The sequence below is a fragment of the Asparagus officinalis genome, chromosome 6, assembly GCF_001876935.1.
Source record: "Asparagus officinalis chromosome 6, Aspof.V1, whole genome shotgun sequence".
Taxonomy (NCBI): Eukaryota; Viridiplantae; Streptophyta; class Magnoliopsida; order Asparagales; family Asparagaceae; genus Asparagus; species Asparagus officinalis.
This window is the reverse complement of record NC_033799.1, coordinates 10,957,168-10,978,769: the sequence shown is the minus strand read 5'-3', so window position 1 is coordinate 10,978,769 and position 21,602 is coordinate 10,957,168. Positions and strand designations below refer to the sequence as shown.

At 34.4% G+C, this 21,602-nt stretch overlaps 1 protein-coding gene and 2 long non-coding RNA genes across 8 annotated transcripts; all 3 read right to left on the bottom strand.

Moving 5' to 3' along the window:
• On the bottom strand, positions 1-9,363 carry LOC109844452 (serine/threonine protein phosphatase 2A 55 kDa regulatory subunit B alpha isoform-like). Of its 6 annotated transcripts, none has more exons than XM_020413500.1 (14): positions 9,119-9,363; positions 8,230-8,333; positions 7,979-8,128; positions 7,748-7,867; positions 7,342-7,545; positions 6,402-6,493; positions 6,103-6,221; positions 5,529-5,652; positions 5,272-5,395; positions 2,763-2,831; positions 1,734-1,825; positions 1,557-1,631; positions 873-946; positions 1-780 (listed from the first exon to the last, which is right to left on the bottom strand). In XM_020413500.1, the coding sequence occupies exons 1-14, from the start codon at positions 9,183-9,185 to the stop codon at positions 635-637; spliced, it is 1,560 nt and encodes a 519-aa protein (XP_020269089.1). In that variant the 5' UTR covers positions 9,186-9,363; the 3' UTR covers positions 1-634. The 6 variants fall into 6 exon arrangements, with proteins under 6 accessions (XP_020269089.1, XP_020269092.1, XP_020269094.1 ...); XM_020413501.1 differs by having other exon boundaries at positions 4-780; positions 7,979-8,074; positions 9,119-9,362; XM_020413503.1 differs by lacking the exon at positions 7,342-7,545.
• LOC109845158 lies at positions 9,898-12,106 on the bottom strand. The gene is made up of 3 exons (XR_002248235.1): positions 11,994-12,106; positions 10,744-11,031; positions 9,898-10,186 (listed from the first exon to the last, which is right to left on the bottom strand). It is a non-coding gene; the product is annotated as an uncharacterized LOC109845158 (long non-coding RNA).
• LOC109846427 lies at positions 17,002-21,226 on the bottom strand. The gene is made up of 3 exons (XR_002248502.1): positions 20,925-21,226; positions 19,130-20,830; positions 17,002-17,134 (listed from the first exon to the last, which is right to left on the bottom strand). It is a non-coding gene; the product is annotated as an uncharacterized LOC109846427 (long non-coding RNA).

Here is a 21,602-nt window from a genome sequence, read left to right as displayed (position 1 = left end):
CTCGAATAAATTCGGTCACATGGGTAATAGAATAAAGTTGCTGCAAAGACAATTGAGAGAAGTCCGAAATCATCACGCGCGAGACTCTCTTCTCAATCGAGAGAGGGATTTGGTTTCAGAAATAGGCTTATCAAGTGGCCAAACTTGTATAATACTGTTGAGATCATTATATACACCATCTTCAAAGCGTACAGATTTGACATCAAGCAGCTGCAAAAAATCAACATTACAAGATGGAGAACACCTCCCTCCTCCCCTTCTTTCCTCGGTTCACCCTTTGACAGCCACAATTTACAATGTACAAAATATGGTCTGCAGATCGATTACTTTTCCATCTCCCCGAGTATTTCACCCATGTAGCTGAGTATTCATGTCAAATAAAGCGCGAGATACCTGAGCCTCTTGTCACAAATAAAGAGAACCTGATAAACCACCACCATGACCATGCAAAAATCGAACTTTAAGTAATTTCTGATAGATTTTAGGTAATATTCCTGATGATTGTTTAACTTCGTCATGGCATTGCCAAGGCTTCTTTCTCTCTTCTTGGATCGATCAGCGTTAGCTGTTGCTGATGAAGATTTCTGAAGTGGTAAATTAAATTATCGAACCACTGAGCTTCTAGCTATGAGCACTAAGCATGGTACATGTACAAACTGTTGGCGGCAGCACAAGCAATCAAGTTGTCTGTAGGATGCCAGGCCAAATGGATTAATTTGGACGTCACGTCACATGGAACCCCATTGCTTGTATCAGTGTTCGGACTCTCATGCTCATGACCTGTAATCAGAGGGTAACAAAGAACAGGGAGAAACATATCAAAAGGCTGAAGGAAATCTGGAGGCAAAATCACAGGGGAAAAAAAAACAGACCTCGTTGGTTATGTCCACGAGCAAATCTGGTGAACAATCTTGTGGTTTTAGGACCATTATGACTATGTGATATCCTGGTAAGAACATCATAAATGAGGTAATTGTTTGGCTTGACAAAACTCTCACGTAGATCAGGTACACCAAACAAATAAATTCTAACAATGAGGAGTCTAAAGAAAATTCTTTTTTATGTGTTTCCTAGCAGTATAAGTGTCACAATAATATTACTTTTTGCATTTTGATAGCAACGAGATCTTGTTTTAAATTCTTAAAGGATCTATGAGTGTGACTGCTGTAATTTGCTTATTTTATCAATTTAAGTAGATGAAACAAGTTGGGTGTCACCCAATGGCAATGGCCACCTTCCACAGAAGGTAAATATAGAGTGTTAAGAGACTAATAATGCACACCTTTTACGTTAGATAAGTACTAGATGAGAGAGATAAGTAAATGCAATAAAAAACTAACTTTTAGTTGCATTAATAAACAAGTGCAACTAAACGAAAAAAAGTATTTTGAAAAACAAGTCTTGGCTCGTGGAGCACAACAGTGAATTTATATATTTTTTTCTTTAGTGTATCTATTTTTTTTCTTTGTTTTTATTATTATTAATTTCAAGTGCTAGACTACTCTTTGGAAGTTCATTTTATAAATAATGTTAAAAACAACATAAGCAAAAAACACCTGTTCGGATGTCTGCTAGCTTCCAATGCAATCCCTTCATCGGGTCCATCACGGGAGAAAATTTTGAAAGTATTACTGTGAAAGGGAAAATGGCAGAGGTATACAAGTTCGAGACCTTTAAAATATTTTAAAAATATCCTTTTGGCATTATATTTTGAGGTTGTATTTCAAACAAACCTGTAAGAGCCACTAGCAAACTGACTTCCATCCTGGCTGAGGCAGCAGTCAAATTTGTCGAAAATGGAATCGCTATTATATAAATCTGACAACTGCAAAGGTACATCCCAAGTTTTAGTTAGATTTTCAATTCAGAAGCTTATTCATTTTACTCAAAGACTAAACATAACACAACTAGGGAAGCAATTCAATGGAATTTTTCAAATTTAATTATGACTTGTCCTAGTTTGTTCAACCGATCTTTATGGCTCTTCTATTCACTTATTGCAACAAAGTTTGCAGTCGACCATGTGAGTTTCCTAATAACTTCATGCCCTCAAACTATCGTGTCCGCAAACTAAATTCTCACACCAAATCTCACACACAACCCCACAACTGCACAGTGTAGGTTGACTTATACCAATAGGATTCAGCACAATTCCTACCAAGAGAAAATCGCATTTTGCGGTTTATACCAATAGGATGTAGCAAAATTCCTACCAAGAGAAAATAACATTTTGAAGTATCCAACCTCCAAAGTCAACCTGATGCTTTAACATATTAAATAAAATAAAACTAACTATTTAGAATAGATAAAATTACGATTTGAACTCCCCACTTATTCATATTCATCAAGGTCCCACAAAATTAACAGTTTAAAGAAGTGCTTAGGAAAGGACCATGGTCTATGGGATAAATGTTGAGCATTCAAATCATTGAAAATGATCGGACATGAAAAGTATTTGACCATATATCTTAGAACTAATTATTCAAATACATCGGCGGCATGTACAAGGAATTTTTTTTTTACCTAACATTTGATTTGTCAAAAATCTCAAATGATGCCATATGGATTTTCTACTATAAATAAAATGTAAGGCACAATCAGAGGATTTAAGGTCACAATTGTTGGTATTTGCAATAGAAAGTAGATAATCCATGTTGAAGGAAGGGAAAAAACAGATGCAGGTCCCACATGTGCACTAATGATTAAGAAGATCGTGAGTCATCGTGTGCAATAAAGAGCATAAAAGAACACAGATGAAATACCTTAGGTCGAAGATACTCATGTATCTTAAAAGTTGCAACTGGAGAGGTTTCCATATGCAGGTCCCACAACTGCAAATTTGGAGAAAAATTGCTTGGTAAAAAAATATGTTTAATTTGTGCGCTTTGGCACTAAACACATAGAATACAACAGAAAGAAAAGGTCCTGAAAATTTGCAACGACAATAAAAATTATTCAAATCCAGAGGAGGGAATAACAAAGGGTGTGAATATACCATGTGGAAGTAATATTTTACAAATCATAAACACAAATCAAAGAAGAGAAATGTAATACTTACCCCCAAATTACAAAACGTCCCCACATAACTTTGCAAATTTCCTCTGATTCTTTACACTACAGTGCTCATAAAGATCCTTCACAACGTCACTCACCATCTTTGATCCATCCAATACACAATGATATCAGCTTCTTGTTGACTTCTCCATGGGAATTAATTCTTCTATCACTATTTAAGTTCAGGATAATTCTCTATAGCGTACATTTCTCCATGTATCAAACATTCTCAAAATAAGGTTGCAAAAATGGACTCCGTACAATTTCAAACTATCCTTGTTTGATAATTACCCCTTCTTTTGTGTAAGTGGCAAGGCTCAAGCATGTGCGGATTGTGCAATTTCAAATAAGCATGTGCGTTTTGGGCAATAATGAAGCGGAAACAATCCATCACCTCTTCTTCGAGTGTAAGTGTCTAGTATTCTGTGAATATTTGGGAAAACGTTTTGAAACTCCTCAGGGTCAACACACACCCATCTTCCATCCTGCAAATGAGGGGCACTTTGAGAAACCAAAACATCAAAAATAGTTCAAGATTTCTCTGGGATCTGGGAGGGGCTGCGCTCATTTGGGTGATTTGGAGAGAACGTAATAATAGAATTTTTAACAATATTCATCAACAGTATGTTTCCACATTTTATCAAAGCATGATTAATAGCAATCATTGGTCACCTCTTCTTTAAGAAGAGGATAAGGAGCATGTGGAGCACTTTTTCGCACACTGGCGCAGAGGAGATATAGCGACGGTGTTTCTTCCATCGAGCGGAGAGCGGAGCATGACACTGACACGGAGGAGCATTAGTTCTTGCTTTGAGACTTTCTTTTGAGACAATAAGCCTTATGTATTTTGCTCTTTCTTTTTCTTGATGGAGGTTTTACTGCCCTCTTCCTAGTACTTTTCTTTCTTTTTGTATGATTCGGCAGATTTTTGTTGGCTTTTGGGGGATGTTTTGTTAAATACTTATTAATGAAACAACCGGGTGTATGTTGGTACCATAGTCTTTTTTATTAAAAAATAATAATAATATCCCCTTCTTAGATGGTAAACTTTGTGCTAACTTAAGAACATTGCAATATTGAATATTGAAGGTGTTCTACCCTAGAAATTACCAAGACCAATAAGAGCGGCCACATGATAACTAACTGACTCTCAAAGCATCCGCAAGCACAGCCAGATTGATAAGTCAGTCGACTCGCCTCGTGATCTAGATCCGAGATGAAAGCACCTCCAACCCGGATCCCACTAGATATCCGCTCCGATATGAAAGGCGTTCTCCGCTCAGAGCCGATGCAAGGCGTCTCGAACAATTGAACAGCCTGACAAGCATCATCAAAAGTCACATTGCATTTAATGAATGTACAGTTTACGCCCACAATTCGCCGCCCAGTCGTCATCAAGCAATTAATGCAACATCAGCCATTATGACCTTTCGAACAAGAGCCTTCAAAGCTCCTCGAACATGCCATTACTCCAATAGTCCCATCACTATGCAATGGCGACTCAACCAATCAGCTATCGATACGTGTAAAGTAGAATCTGAACCAATACTGCACACACTCAACTAAAATTACCTACGTGCCCCCGTAAACCCTCTATAAATAATGGTGATTTCCACCAAACCAAGGCATGCAATTTTACGCGTAAAAAGTCAACAAGACTATACTCTATTTTTCTCGTCGGATTAACTAGAAACGGTCACTGACTTGAGCGTTGGAGGGCACGTCGAAGGAAACAACCTCCGGTGCCTCTAACCTCTGTCGTATGTGTAGCGATAGATAGCTCAAAGATCCAAGACGGGAGAATCAACCATCAAATACGATTAAGAGATCTAAAAATTAAGTTTAGCCCTCCTAAATCACGTATTAACTTCACGAATTAAACAGAAGGCAAGAATGTAAATAAGAATATAATCTTCCACAGCGGCTAGAAAAAGATGTAGAACAAAGGTTTATCAGATAGTACACAAGAATCCATATGATGTCTTTTTGTCCAACAATGAAATCAAACTTAGAAATCACATCATTTAACTAACTGAGCACAGCAAAAATTTAAGCTATTTGGATAACTTCAGTCTCCTTGATACCCGATTAATTTCTTTAAATGGCAGCATAAATGATGTTTAAAGTGAATTTCAGCGCATCAGCTGCTGGTTGATTGGTAGCACCAAAATAAGTGGAAAAAAAAGAGGTGGGGGGTATATACTCAAAGACACAAACCTTTAAATTCATGTAATCACGGCTCAAAATATGTCTCCCATCTTTAGCAAACTTTATATCGGAGATAGAAGCAACTATCTCTGTGAAAAAGGATCTAGATCCATGGGCTTCACAATGTTGTAATCTGTACAAGAAAACTCAAAATCATATAAAAGTCAAAACAAATTACCAAGCAAATTACATCAGAAATTTGAAAAAGTCAACTCTTTACTAATTGATGATGATGCCAGAATGATAAATAGACAGAACAAGCTCACATTCTTGCATTTTTGTCACATAATGCTGATCGACGCATGTCAACTAGCCGGATGAAACCTCGTGAACTGCTGTAAGCTAGAAGATTACAGTAAGTGGGATGGAATTCCGCAGATGTTATCACCTCTGAATGAAAATTCAACCAATTATAACAAATCAAGCATGCTATGCCATGTGCAGAATGTTGGGAGTCAAAACTCAAGTGTTGAATGAATCTTCAGATATGAAAGATATAGAATGGAAAATGGTCTCTCAAGGTTCGTGACAACAAGTGTAAGAGCATGCTATGCTAGATTGCAGCGCAATCTAGATGATATGGAGAGTAACACTCAGTATTCTGAGTTATGCTCATTGAATGAATGATTACCGGCCCAAATGGTACCTCAATCAGCTGGGAGTTAGATTACTTAGGCATTAGGACATTATAGGGCTGGAATTTTTTATAAAATAAAAATTATGCGCAGAACTCGATTAGCATTCCTCGAGAAGATCATGAAATTGCATAGAAGTCAGAAAGGAATTGGGAGATGATAATGAAAAGTATGCTTCCATTAAAAGCTTTGGCAAATATATCACCTACGAGATCCTCCATGTCAGAAGGCTTCATGTCAACGATATTGAAGCATTGATTACTGATTTCCACATTCCATAGGTTAATTCTAAGATCATCTGCAGATACAAATGTTTCGCCATCACTGCATATGGCATATGACCCATATCAGGTATATGCTAAAGATAATACAAGATCATTCAAAATGGAACCTTATTCAAAATCTCTCTTAACATTATAAGGGGAATTTGCTAATCTAGAAAATAAGGCTTGAGCCCAAGCCAAAATGAAACACTCTGCAGAGGTTTGGACAATGGAACTTCACCTGTTGTTCGATATAGAGTTAATATTGTAATCATGAGCATGTGAATACACCCTTTGACATCTTGAAGAAAAACCCTCTCCAATGTTAAATGCCTGGAAATTGATACACCAGTGAACTCGATAGTTTATCTAAAAGAGTATACATATTTTTGAGTGTTGCATTGCATATCATATACTTGTCTTAGTTAACTCACAATTTGTAACCAATACAAAAAAAAAATGTAGAGCCCACAATCCATCAGCTTAAGCTTTTGACAAAGTGGATTTTTTATTAGGTACCAGAATACCATGATTCAGGAGGTCCTGGATCTAGACCATCAACTCAATTTGAAATATGTTTATTAACCAGGATTTATTCTCTCTTTCCAGATGAGTCATATTTAAACTGGAGCCCTTTCCATGTGGCTCAAAGGTTGGCATGAGTGCAAATGTTATGTTGCTTAAATGCATCTAGTAGCCTAGAACCATCAGCTTAAGCTTTTGGATGAAGAGGCCATTTAAAATTATGAATTGACTGCACTATTATCTTCAAACAATAGTTCAACGGCGACAAAACTTATACCATAGACTGGTAATTGTAAACTCAGAATAACTTCCAGAGCGCAAGGATGGGCGTAGTTCAGCTTTGGCCTGAACTAATAATATATTTAATTTTCTTGAGGCCAATCTGGACAATTTGTGGTTGGACTGAGCACATGTTAGAACTAAATGGATCAGGTTCAAGCCGTAATCCAACTAATTCTCTAACCACATGTCATGTGCGATCTAATCAGTATATATGACTTAAGATTAATATAAAAAATAGATCAACTCCATCAAGGTTCAACTCAGAACTCAAACCTCATTAGAACTTTATGAGAGATAGCTATTGAATTATTTAGCATTAATACATGTTAGCATAAATATGTGCCCAAGGATCTTCATAGTATCATAACACTTACCATGCTAGGACCATCATGAGATCTTGGAGATGTACTCTGAGGGTTTTTATTTAGCAAGTCAAGATGATAACAGTTTGAAAGAGATGTATCGCTTTGACCTGCCATGAAACTCTTCTCAGCCAAAAGCACATTTTCTGAAAATACATGTGGAGTTGGGTCCACATGAACAATTTCCTTAACTTTTTTCACTTTGTGTTGCAACACCTGATTACCAAACGGGCAAACTGCATTATGCAGGGTTCCTATAACCATTTATTTTCTTTGCATTGAACTGATAACTTATTTCATCAGAAGAAAAAGAAAATGAAAAACTAAAAGAATGATAGAAAGAAACAGGAAAAGAAAAACAGTTTACAATACACAGTCTATATTTTCACCAAAAATATTATTTTTTAATGAAACCTACCTTCCAGAGCTTAATCGTCCTGTCATTTGTGGAAAGGATAAATTGAGAGTTGTTGGGAGCAGCACACCATCTCAGTTTGTTGATCTTCTCTTGAACTTCCAAACTTTTTAAATAATCAAACTACAAATGGCAAATATCATTAGAAACAACAGTCCAAATAGCAACATGTGCCATGTTTTAATCAGCCAGAGTTTTCGGCATAATTGAATCGTAAAGTTTCTAAAAACACACCTCGGGCTCATGACTTTGAAATTCTGTCTTATAGACATATTTAGGATTCGCTGTAGCAGGATGATCCATGCCTTCCAACACTTTCCGAGAAGTTTGCTGGTACATGTTTCGCGAATCAACTGAATACGTCAAGTCACCTTTCAAACTTCGCTATGCAAAAAATACATGTCTAGAGTGTGGATCTAATGCATAACACATCCTGTTATATGCATAGTAATGCACAAATATTTGAACAAAATAATGAAACTTACGTCGTCATCATTTATCTTTTTGAAAAGAACGACTCGACCACCATGATCTCCAGTTGCTAAATACTCCCCTCTACGATCAAACTCAATTGCAGATATAATATCAACTGCAAACAGATAACTTTAACTTGACCAGTATCATGTAGGACAGTGAAGCATCAGGGCTTTAACTTTTAGCTAAATTTTACATTACACAAACAAAGAGCTAAACTAGTAACCCACAGTTCTTACATTGTTTCTCTCAAAAATAAAATAAATAAAATAAAAAAATAAAAAAAGGCCCGCACATTGTAAAATACCAGTTGCTTAAGTGAGTTAACTTGTTACCAGCTGCTTAACAATAGAACACCACTTCTTGAGCAAGAAAACTAACTTCGTAAAAGATAATATCTGAAAATTGTTAGAGGTCAAGCAAGAAAGCAACCAATGTGTTGCCAAATCGCATTACAAATAGCTGGAAATTTTGCTATGTTCCTTGCTTAGATAATTGTGAAGATTCATAAATTACATTTTTTAGTCTTCCAATTTTACTATTTGTTCCCCCTTAACAAATAGCTGAAAATCGTTACAAGCTGAAAACTGTTACAAGCTTAGGCGGGCAGGTGCACCCCTAAAGATTGTGAAAACTTACATTTCATAGTCTTCCAATTTTACTGCTTGTCTCCCATAGTTTAAAAATAGGGCAAATATCAGAAAACACCCCTAATTTTGGATGATTGCCAAAGAAAACCCTTAACTATCATTACCTTAGAAGCAAATCAATACAGTCACCAAAATTTCCAAAATTTAGCAAATTAGCATCCTTCTCTAAACTTTTATCTTCCCATAACTTATACACTTAATTAAAATTTTATAAAAGAAATAAATAAGAAAAAAGGTATTAATTGCTGACCATCTTCAACGGGATCGCCGGGGGCACGCTCGCCAAAGACCTGCGAGAATTTCCATTCCGCCGCCATTTGCCAAATTCTCTCGCCCTCGATTACTCTGATGGCTCAAAACTAGGGAACTGAATTTTTTTTTTCTTTTTTTATTTGAATTTATTCGCCAGGAATTGCTTTGTTCTCGATGACGACGGTTCGGTCGCGTAAATAATAGCAACTACAAATATGTTATCTTTGTTGCGTTCTTTCCATCTAATTTTACTCACTTATCCTCTCACTCTCACTCTCTCTCTCTCTATAAAAAAACTCCTTAGCCTAAAAACTAAAAATCACTATTATCCATTGGATCTAGATGAATCCAATGGCTGGGAGTCAGTCAAACAGTCAACAAAACATGCATTAATTATATGCATTAATTACATGCATTAATTAGCTCAACGAACACAAATCTGGATTCACTACAGTGAAAAACGTGTTCGTTAAGGTAATGAATCTGGATTCACTGTAGTGAAAAATGTGTTCGTTGAGGTAATGAATCTAGATTCACTGCAGTGAATCTGGATTCACTGCAGTAAAGGACGTGTTCGTTGAGGTAATGAATCTGGGTTCACTGTAGTGAATTTGGATTCACTGTGTTGATGTAATTAATACATGTGTTTAATGAGGTAATTAATGCATGTGTCTGTTGACTGTTTAACTGAATCCTAGCCATTGGATGAAGGAGGTTTTTAGTTTTTAGGCTAAGGAGGTTTTTATTAGAACCTCTCCCATTTTTTAAATAACCATCTACAAAAATAACCATCTACAACCAACATTAAAAACTTTAATGAACAGTAACATATGGTATTTTAACAATAACAGTTACATAGATAGATAATGATAATACACAAGATATTTCCCACGTTCCCACATTTTCATGAATAACCAACTAAGCTTCTGAAACTTCCCACGTTCTCCTCCAACTCCACACCCACTCTCCTACAAATTGGTTTTTTCCTTCTCACCCACAACCACAGTATACTGTTTTCCTTCTACACCACACCAAAAATAAGCTTCTGAAATTGTTTCTGAAACATCTGCATCAGAAATTTGAAGGTTAGAATTCTCATCTTTTTAATTAATTTATTTATTTATTTATTATTTATTATTTCATTTATTCATTTAAAGGTGTTATCTTATGATACAATTAAATTGGATAAACTTGGATGTTCAGAGCATGTAATTGGGTATTCAAAATGAAGAAATTAGCATTTCATGTTGCAACTTGCTTGATAATTGAAAAAGAAAAATTAAAAATAGAAGATAAAGGAGGATAAAAAATCCAAAAAAATCCAATACAATCAACGTTAATTTTGAATAAAAATTGACTTTTCATTTGTTTTGGGCAACTGGATATGTTTACTGACAATAAAAAAAAGGAGATGTGAGTTAAAAATAAAAGAGAAAGGAGAGGAGAAAAAACTCAATTAATCCACATTGGTTTTCAAAAAAAAGTTGAGTTTACATAGGTTTTAGCAAATGGAGCTGATAATTTTTCCATCAAAAGTTGGAGATGTGAATTAAAAATAGAAGAGAAATGTCAAGGACAAAAACTCAATACATAAAAATCTTTGGAGATTGATATCGAACTTACCTCTGTAGTTGATCCCATGCATTATCACCTAGAATCAAGTTGATTGCATATTGAAGGATTGTCTGGATGAATAAACTTTTGGATGAGAAGTTGATGATACATCCACACTGACAGGCGAGCTTTCCATTATTTACATTCCAATCAAAATTAAGTTTACAACGGATATTTAATCGATAATACTTTACTTTTATGCATTAGCTATTGCATTCCTTTGTAGGGAGGCAGAAAAAGGAATACATTTTCTCATCTTCACAGGAAAAAATTCAAAGTATAGAGAAGCAACCAGCCCTGTTTAATGACAAAGAAAAAAATGAAGGTGTGAATTTAAAATAGAAGAGAAAGGAGAGAGAATAAATAAATAGAAGATCCAAATCTTTCAATAATGTAATTAAACTTACTGGAAAAAAATTTAGATGAAGAGGTGAGGAAACATCCACTCTAGGAGGCGAGAATGCAAAATTTACATTACAAGTGAACTTTTAACGGACGCACAATACTGGAAAATATGGCACAATGTTAGTAATTGAACTCTGAAAAATTACATGAGGTACATAGTATAGTAAACAATCAAGACTAATAACCAGAATAAAAAGTGTAGCAAAACTACAGTACAATTATTTATGTCGGACTTTGTTTACTGGTCATTCAATTCGAGAACAAAATAGAAAGAGCTGGTTGAAATAATTTTTGTGAGTCTAGCGCAGACATTAATCTGTGCAGGCTATTGGATGTTAGACACATAATTGCCGCCGGACAATGGTAAAATATAAAAAAGTCACAGGATCGACGGGGAGTTAGAAAGTTAACAGAGGAAAGACCCTTATTTAAGCAAGCAGAATGAGAAAACAAATTAACGTAGCAAGCACAAGGAGTTCGATAAAAGGCTTGTCGCGGCTGCCTATATAAATGCATACATATTATACTTGATATACTTTTTTATGTCTTTCCCACTGTATTCACAAGATAATGCTTATATTACTAGATGCAACTTTTCAAAAGACAATTTTGCCTACCAAATATTTAAGCTACAAGTTCATGCCAATAGATGCATTAATTTATCAATGTACAGCTTTTGATGCTTTTCAAACACAAGAAAACATTTAGTTTGTGCATGAAATCCACAATTCTATAAAACCAAGTTCGCAAGAATCCACAATCGTTCACGCCAGTACTATATACCAATGTTATACATCGACAAAAATATCAACAGCTAAAGGAATAAATTTCCTTCATCAAGAGTTGAGCATTACCTTAGATCATGGCAAGCTGTTGGAGTCAAGAACCAACTTGGCATTTTCCGAGTTTTGGCAGCCGGTGTGGAAAACCTGAAGGCGATACTTCCAACTTCGTTTCCTCAACAAAGCTACCCAGTCCTCAAATCGCCGCGGCTGTTACATCTCCCAACAAAGCAGACACCTTCACAAGTCCACAGACAAACATAAGTTGTCGAAATATCAAGTGACATGAGAAAAAACAAAACAACCCTAAGAGAAAAAATTACCCTAGCGCGACAGGGAGGTTTCTTTGTCCCCTTCACTCTCCTGCAGAAATAAAATGATAATTCAGAAGCTGTGATTTAGTATTATTTATGTTGAACTTGTTTACTGGCTATTAGGGACCAGAGTTTGATGAGCAACCTCCAACTATACTTTCAATTTATTTGAGTTTTAGTGATCTTTGTCTTCCAATCTAAAATATCATACAGAGGTGTTAGTGGTTTCAGCAGGGGCTTTTCAAATAAGTTCCTCTTAATTTAAAGAGATAAAACAACAAGTTCCTGTTAATGTAATGAGACAAATACAAGCCTCCAAGTAAACGCAAATATTTTCTGTTAGCTCCATAGCATACATCAAAACATTTAGCAAGAAGGGTACGTTACAAATCAAAGGGTTTGCACACTCACTAACTCGCAGCAAACATGGAGACGATCAACAGAGTTCATCTCAAGGTAACTACACAAATATGAGAATCTGATGCATTTTAGTTATAATATTTGGACTATATGTCTAACAGTTGTATATGTACGCAGGATTTGGCATGCTAAACCAAGGGATTTGACACTAAGACAGATCAAAAGGAAGATGAGAAATCAACATTATCCTACTCAGAATAACATCCTTGAGCCTGAAAAACAACAGCATGATCAAATAATTGTTGATAATGAAGTGAATGCCAACAGCAAAAGGCAAAAAATGCGTCAGTATAAAAGCCAGAAGCAATTATACCTTCTATCATCAATGCAACCGTTGAAGCTACAAATGAGCAGCAGACAAGTAAGAAAACATATAATATTGAAGCTAAATTAACCTGTATAGTAGCGTAATAAAATGAACTATAAAGTTAATTACAATTTCAAACATGAAGGACTTTATTGTTAAAAATCATGTTAGATAACACATTTTACTGAATTGCACCTCTTAAAAATTTTAATTTTGTATGAATATGATATAATGGCACTATTAAATGCTATTCTTATTGAATTGCAGTTGACGCAAAATAAGGCACAAAATTTTGGACCACCCAAAGTTATTTGTGAATATTGCCAAGCTATGCTGTGGTACGAGGAAAGAGCAGAAAAATCTTGGAAACCAAGAAGCACTTCCTTTCTTTGTTGTGGCAAAGGGAAAATAAAATTCCCTCTGTTAAAAGAACCTCCCATTTTTCTTCGAGAACTTTTATACCCAGTGGAAGCAGACAAAGTAATAAATTTAAGGAAAATATCAGTCCTATAATAGTATTTTTGCTTACTTCCTCGGGAGGAAATATTGAATAATACTTACAATAATGGTGGAGACCATATTGTTTCCCTGTCTGAATGGTCAAAATCATCATCGTATAGGGTCTTTGAAACCTGTACCTGGAACAGCTCCAAAATTTTGTCAATTTATACATTATATTACTGAAAATGAAATCGAAACAGGATGATGTCCATCAAATGTACAACAAAACTAGATGAGGGTATTGTCAAGGACTACTTGAAATGTTAGATCTCAACAATGTATTAGTCAAAAGCTTCCGCATGGTACGAGATAGAATTAATGGAGATGAGTTAATGACAGTTAGATTGGTGATCATGGCGTCAAAGGAGTGGTGATGGGAGGAAACAAAATATGCCATCTGCATCAGAAATTGCAGGACTAATTGTGGAAATGTTGAAGAAACAATAGGTATTCGAGATATTGTTGTCGATGATCGAAAGTTAGGATTGTCAAGAATTAGTGACCTAACACCCCTGCTTCATGGCAATGCAATACCCATTTCTTTTTCCTATGGAGGATGGCTATAGGCTGGAGAGTAAAGTTATGGAAGCATCAAATAACAAGTTGAAAAAAAGAAAAGATGTGACAATGAGGGAATATGCTACTTTTCGTATACAACAGCGTCAAGTGAAGGAAGACATTACTTTACTCTGGAAAATTATTCCAAACCTATATTGTTGATCTGTTTACATGCATTGAAGAGATAGACTTCACTGGGTTAAACAAATCAAACCAAGATTAGAGCTGAATTGTACTGTGGAATAAAGGATGCTGTTTTTAGAGGAGATACAGAAGGATCTCAAGTTGACAAAGGATTGTATTGCCATCTTCTTCACAGGAGGTCCACGTTATATGAATCAAAATTATCAAGATGCAATATCTCTATGTCGTGTTATGGGGAATCCGGATCTTTTTATAACAATGACAGCAAATCCAAGGTGTGTTAGAAATCAAAGCAACGTTAGAAGAAATGGTGGACAAGATCAAATGACGAGCCGCCAGAAAGGAGAGAGAATAAATAAATTAGCAAGATCCAAATGCTTTCAATAATGTAATTAACTTACTGGAAAAAAATTTAGATGAAGAGGTGAGGAAACTTATTTTTTTTTTATTGTGATGACTCTTTTCCACTCTAGGAGGCGAGATGCAAATATATTACATTACAAGTGAACTTTTAACGCGACGCACACAAACTGGAAAATATGGCACAATGTAGTAATTGAACTGCTGAAAAATTACATGAGTACATTAGTATGTAAACAATCAAGACTAATAACCAGAATAAAAAAGTGTAGCAAAACTACAGTACAATTATTGTATGTCTGGACTTTGTTTACACTGGTCATTCAATATCGAGAACAAAGATAGAAAGACTGGCTTGAAATATATTTTTGTGAGTCTAGCGCACATTAATCTGTGCAGGCTATTGGATTGTAGACACATAATTGCCGCGGACAATGTAAATATAAAAAAGTCACAGCGATCGACGGGGTAGTTAGAAAGTTAACAGAGGAAAGACCCTTATTTAAGGGCAAGCAGAATCGGAGAAAACAAATTAACGTAGCAAGCACAGAAGGATTCGATAAAAGGCTTGTCGCGGCTGCCATATATAAATGCATACATATTATACTTGAATATACTTTTTTTATGTCTTTCCCACTGTATTCACAAGAATAATGCTTATATTACTAGATGCAACTTTTCAAAAGACAATTTGTCAGCTACCAAATATTTAAGCTACAGAGTCATGCCAATAGATGCATTAATTTATCGAAATTTGTATACAGCTTTGATGCTTTTCAACACAAGAAAACATTTAGTTTTGTGCATGGAAATCCACAATTCTATAAAACCCAAGCTTCGCAAGAACCAGCAATCGTTCGACGCGGCAGTACTAATACCAATGTTACTACCATCGACAAAAAGTATCGAACAAGTCTAAAAGAATAAATTTCCTCATCAAGAGTTGAGCATTAGGCCTTAGATCATGCGCAAGCTGTTGGAGTCAAGAACCAACTCGGCATTTTCCGAGTTTTTGGCAGCCGGTGTGGAAAACCTGAAGGCCGATACTTCCAAACTCGTTTCCTCAACAAAGCTACCCAGTCCTCAAATCGCGCGCTGTTACATCTCCGCAACCAGAAGAGACACACTTCACAAGTTCCACAGACAAACATAGAGTTGTCGAAATATCAAGTGACATGAGAAAAAAACAAAACAACCCTAAGACGAAAAATTACCACGTAGGCGACAGGGAGGTTTCTTTGTCCCCTTCACTCTCCTGCAGAAATAAAATGATAATTCAAGAGCTGTGATTTAGTATTATTCTATGTTAACTTTGTTTACTGGCTAATTAGGACCAGAGTTTAGATGAGCAACCTTCCAACTATACTTTCAATTTTATTTGAGTTTTAAGTGATCTTTGTCTTCAATCTAAAATATCATACAGAGGTGTTAGTGGTTTCAGCAGGCGGCTTTTCAAATAAGTTCCTCTTAATTTAAAGAGATAAAACAACAAGTTCGCTGTTAATGTAATGAGATCAAAACAAGCCTCCAAGAAACGCAAATATTTTCTGTTAGCCTCCATAGGCATACATCAAACAATTTAGGCCAAGAGGTGTACGTTTACAAATCAAAGGTTTTGCACCTCACTAACTCGCAGCAACTGGAGCGACGATCAACAGAGTTCATCTCAAGTAACTACACAAAATATCGAGAATCTGATGGCATTTTATTATGGATTTTTTTTTTTTTTTATTTTTTTAATATTGATATTTTATGTCTAACAGTTGTATATGTACGCAGGATTGGCATGCTAAACCAAGGGATTTGACACTAAGACAGTATCAAAAGGAAGATGAGAAATCAACATTATCCTACTCAGAATAACATCCTTTGAGCCTGGCAAAACAACAGCATGATCAAATAATTGTTGATAATGAAGTGAATGCCCAACAGCAAAAGGCAAAAAATGCGTCAGTATAAAAGCCACAGATTATACCTTCTATCATCAATGCAACCGTTGAAGCTACAAATGAGCAGCAGACAAGTAAGAAAACATATAATTTGAAGCTTAATTAACCTGTATAGTAGGTAATAAAATGAACTATAAAGTTAATTTACAATTTCAAACATGAGGACTTTATTGTTAAAAATCATGTTAGATAACACATTTTACTGAATTGCACCTCTTAAAAATTTTAATTTTGTATGAATATGTATAATGGCACTAATTAAAATGCTATTCTTATTGAATTGCAGTTGACCAAAATAAGGCACAAAATTTTGGACCACCCAAAGTTATTTGTGAATATTGCCAAGCTATGCTGTGGTACGAGGACAAGAGCAGAAAAATTTGGAAAACCAAAGACCTTCCTTTCTCTTGTTGTGGCAAAGGGAAAATAAAATTCCCTCTGTTAAAAGAACCTCCCAGTTTTTCTCGAGAACTTTTATACCCCAAGTGGAAGCCAGACAAAGTAATAAATTTAAGGAAATAATCAGATCCTATAATAGTATTTTTGCTTTTACTTCCTCGGGAGGAAATATTGATAATACTTACAATAATGGTGGAGGACCATATTGTTTCCGTCTGAATGGTCAAAATCATCATCGTATAGGGTCTTTGAAACCTGTACCTGGAACAGCTCCAAAATTTTGTCAATTATACATATATGATACTGGAAAATGAAATCGAAAACAGGATGATGTCCATCAAATGTAACCAAACAAACTAGATGAGGGTATTGTCAAGGACTACTGAAATGTTAGATCTCAATCAATGTATTAGTCAAAAGCTTCCGCATGGTACGAGATAGAATTAATGAAGATGAGTTAATGACAGTTAGCATTGGTGATCATGGCCGTCAAGGGAGTGGTGATGGGAGGAAACAAAAAATGGCCATCTGCATCAGAAATTGCAGGACTAATTGTGGGAATGTTGAAGAAACAATAGGTATTCCGAGATATTGTTGTGCGATGATCGAAAGTTAGGATTGTCAAGAATTAGTGAGCGGCTACACCCCAGCTTCATGGCAATGCAATACCATTGCTTTTTCCTTATGGAAGGATGGCTATAGGCTGGGAGTAAAGTTATTGGAAGCATCAAATAACAAGTTGAAAAAAAAGAAAAGATGGACAATGAGGGAATATGCTCTTTTCGTATACAACAGGCGTCAAGCTGAAGGAAGACATTACTTTACTCTGGAAAATTATTCCAAACCTATATTGTTGATCTGTTACATGCATTGAAGAAGATAGACTTCACTGGGTTAAAAACAAATCAAACCAAGCATTAGAGCTGAATTGTTACTGTGGAATAAAGGATGCTGTTTTTAGAGGAGATACAGAAGGATCTCAAGTTGGACAAAGGATTGTATTGCCATCTTCTTTCACAGGAGGTCCACGTTATATGAATCAAAATTATCAAGATGCAATATCTCTATGTCGTGTTATGGGGAATCGGATCTTTTTATAACAATGACAGCAAATCCAGGGCTGTTAGAAATCAAAGCAACGTTAGAAGAAATGGGTGGACAAGACAAATGAGAGGCCAGATATTGTAGCAAGAGTCTTTAAAATCAAACTTGACCAGCTAATGGAGGACCTTCAAAAAAATTGTCATTTTGGAAAATGTATTGGCGGTATGTTCATTTCTTTAACATTTTACCCAATGCAAAAAATCTAATCATTATTCACAATAATATTTATAAATAATAATTATGAATAGTATATTTGCATATGCATAAACAGCTAATATGACAGTCAAAATTTAAAGGCATTAATTTATAGAGTACATAGAGTACATGTTTAGTGATTTATCAGTGTCATAAATTAAGTGATATATACCCTTAGGTGACATATGATCATTTGCATACACAAAGTTATGTCTAACTTTATTTCACAATTTAGTATCTCAAGTTGACACACACATGTACATGCACACATTATCAATTTTAATTTATGAACACTCAGTTAGCTGTTGATTATATATTAGCATGAATGAATCAGATGTATACACTCATACATAAGATTATCCTACTTTTGACAAATGATAAGGCATTAATTTATAGAGTACATGTTAGTGATTTTATCAGTGTCATAAATTAAGTGATATATACCCTCAGGTAACATATGATCATTTGCAGACACAAAATTATGTCTAACTTTATTTCACAATTTAGAATCTCAAGTTGACACACACATGTACATGCACACATTATCATTTTCAATTTATGAACACTCAATTAGCTGCTGATTATGCTAATGGATAATAACATATAAAGTTCATATATACAAACAAAATTCTTTCAGAAAGCAAATTAATTTACTAAATGGATAATAACATATAAAGTTCAAGTTAATGAAATACTTAAGCAAGGTGAGTTAATGAAATACTTAAACAGAACAAAGAAAAACATGATGATCGAATTTTATCTGACCAAATAAATGATAATAAGTTAGAAGATGAGAAAGCAGAAGTATTCATTTGTTAACACTACCATATTTTAACTATGACACTATAGAATAGCTATATAATTTCCCCTGCCACTTCTCTAAACAACAAGAAGATACAATCAAAAGAAGTTTAAGTAGTTCAAATCCACATAATAAGAAGTAACCAAACAAGTTACCTTCAAAGGCCTCCTTCGCCTGAGGATGCTTGCATTTATTAGGGTGAACTATCAGAGAAATGCAAAAGAACACTCAATTAAATTTACATTCTAATTACAAATCTGTGTCATAGTTATAAACCAATATGTGTACATACTCATTATGAAAGTGATAGCATGTGTAATTTCAAAAGATGAAAACAAATCAAGCCAATATTAGATTCTTCACACACACACACACACACACACACACATCAGAACCATATAAATTTAAACACACACATCAGAACCATATAAATTTAAGAAACTACGTAACTAAAGAAACCTAAACATTCAGATAAATTTTAAATTTCAGCGACTTATTTTCCAGCAAATTAATCTGTTCCAGTATGCAAACAGAGAATAGGAAATCTTCAAAAATTATCACTATGAAATACTTCCTGTACAAAATAAAATTATATATACCTTTGGAGGTTATAATATAAGCCACAATCTTTAACGCATCAAATGTAATTCCGCCATTTTGCCCTCTGAAATAGACCTTCGGGCCACTGGGTATACATTTTTACACTGTGACTACATTTTTAGTTTTCAACACTCCCCAATGCTTATGCATTGGCCATTACAAGTGCTTACGCACAGCAGTCCATAGTCCATAGACAAATAACAGCTACCCAAGAGGAAATAAATGGGAACAGAAACATATAAATGTCGACGCATGTACGACCCAAGCGATATATAATATATTTACATATATAATCCTCAAATATATAAATTAAACGATAGAAGGGTTAATATAACATAAAATTATGTTTGTACCAATGTTTTTTAGTAAATTTAAGACTCTTACATTTATTAAAAAAAATTAAAGTTCGACGACAAGAATGATATATACGAACAATCTGTTTAGTAGTTTACATGTGACTATAAATTGTCATAATACATGTGATAATTAGAATCAGATATTATAACTCACTTTCTCCACCATGCATATATCTACCAAAGAAATAATCTATCTATTACAAAATATTCTAGAAATAAGACTAAACTTTGTATTAGACAGTTGGTTAATAGCTTATAGTTACAAGAACACTCAATTAAATGTACATTCTAATTACAAATCTGTGTCATAGTTATAAACCAATATGTGTACATACTCATTATGAAAGTGATAGCATGTACAATTTCAAAAGATGAAAACAAATCAAGCCAATACAATTCTTTACACACGTATGTAATGCATGTTTGTACCAATGCTTTTTAGTAAATTTAAGACTCTTACTTATATTAAAAAAATTAAAGTTTGACAACAAGAGCGATATATACAAACAAAATTCTTTCAGAAAGCAAATTAATTTACTAAATGGATAATAACATATAAAGTTCAAGTTAATGAAATACTTAAGCAAGGTGAGTTAATGAAATACTTAAACAGAACAAAGAAAAACATGATGATCGAATTTTATCTGACCAAATAAATGATAATAAGTTAGAAGATGAGAAAGCAGAAGTATTCATTTGTTAACACTACCATATTTTAACTATGACACTATAGAATAGCTATATAATTTCCCCTGCCACTTCTCTAAACAACAAGAAGATACAACCAAAAGAAGTTTAAGTAGTTCAAATCCAGATAATAAGAAGTAACCAAACAAGTTACCTTCAAAGGCCTCCTTCGCCTGAGGATGCTTGCATTTATTAGGGTGAACTATCAGAGAACTGCAAAAGAGGTTACAAGACTAATGTTTAGGAAGTGTTGGTAGAATTTTCACTAAAAAAGTGAAGAAAGGAAAATCATTAGCTATAAGCACACCTTTCAAAATTTTAGTGTTTCTTCACTTTTTTTAAACAGCTAGCCCTGCAATACAATCCTTTGATCATTTGTTTTAGGCATGTTTACATCACAAGGTTTTTTCATGTTAATTTGATATATACTCTCACTTATTATTTATTTTCATACACAAGTATCATTTATTTAACCAGGTGGTTGTATAGTGGTTTAAACTGATACATGTATAGAAATAAGACTAAACTTTGTATTAGACAGTTGGTTAATAGCTTATAGTTACAAGAACACTCAATTAAATGTACATTCTAATTACAAATCTGTGTCATAGTTATAAGCCGATATGTGTACATACTTATTATGAAAGTGATAGCATGTGTAATTTCAAAAGATGAAAACAAATCAAGCCAATACAATTCTTTACACACGTATGTAATGTATGTTTGTACCAATGCTTTTTAGTAAATTTAAGACTCTTACTTCTATTAAAAAAATTAAAGTTTGACAACAAGAACGATATATACAAACAAAATTCTTTCAGAAAGCAAATTATTTTACTAAATTGAAAATAACATATAAAGTTCAAGTTAATGAAATACTTAAGCAAGGTGAGTTAATGAAATACTTAAACAGAACAAAGAAAAACATGATGATCGAATTTTATCTGACCAAATAAATGATAATAAGTTAGAAGATGAGAAAGCA

What these genes read in the sequence shown, in the direction of transcription:
- LOC109844452 (XM_020413500.1), bottom strand. Translation starts at nt 9,185, where the DNA reads ATGGCGGCGGAATGGAAATTCTCGCAGGTCTTTGGCGAGCGTGCCCCC. An exon ending in TTCAAAGTCATGAGCCCGAG is followed by an intron (nt 7,868 to 7,978) that starts GTGTGTTTTTAG and finishes TGCCATTTGTAG; the next exon opens with TTTGATTATTTAAAAAGTTT. An exon ending in TTTGCTAGTGGCTCTTACAG is followed by an intron (nt 1,632 to 1,733) that starts GTTTGTTTGAAA and finishes TCCCTTTCACAG; the next exon opens with TAATACTTTCAAAATTTTCT.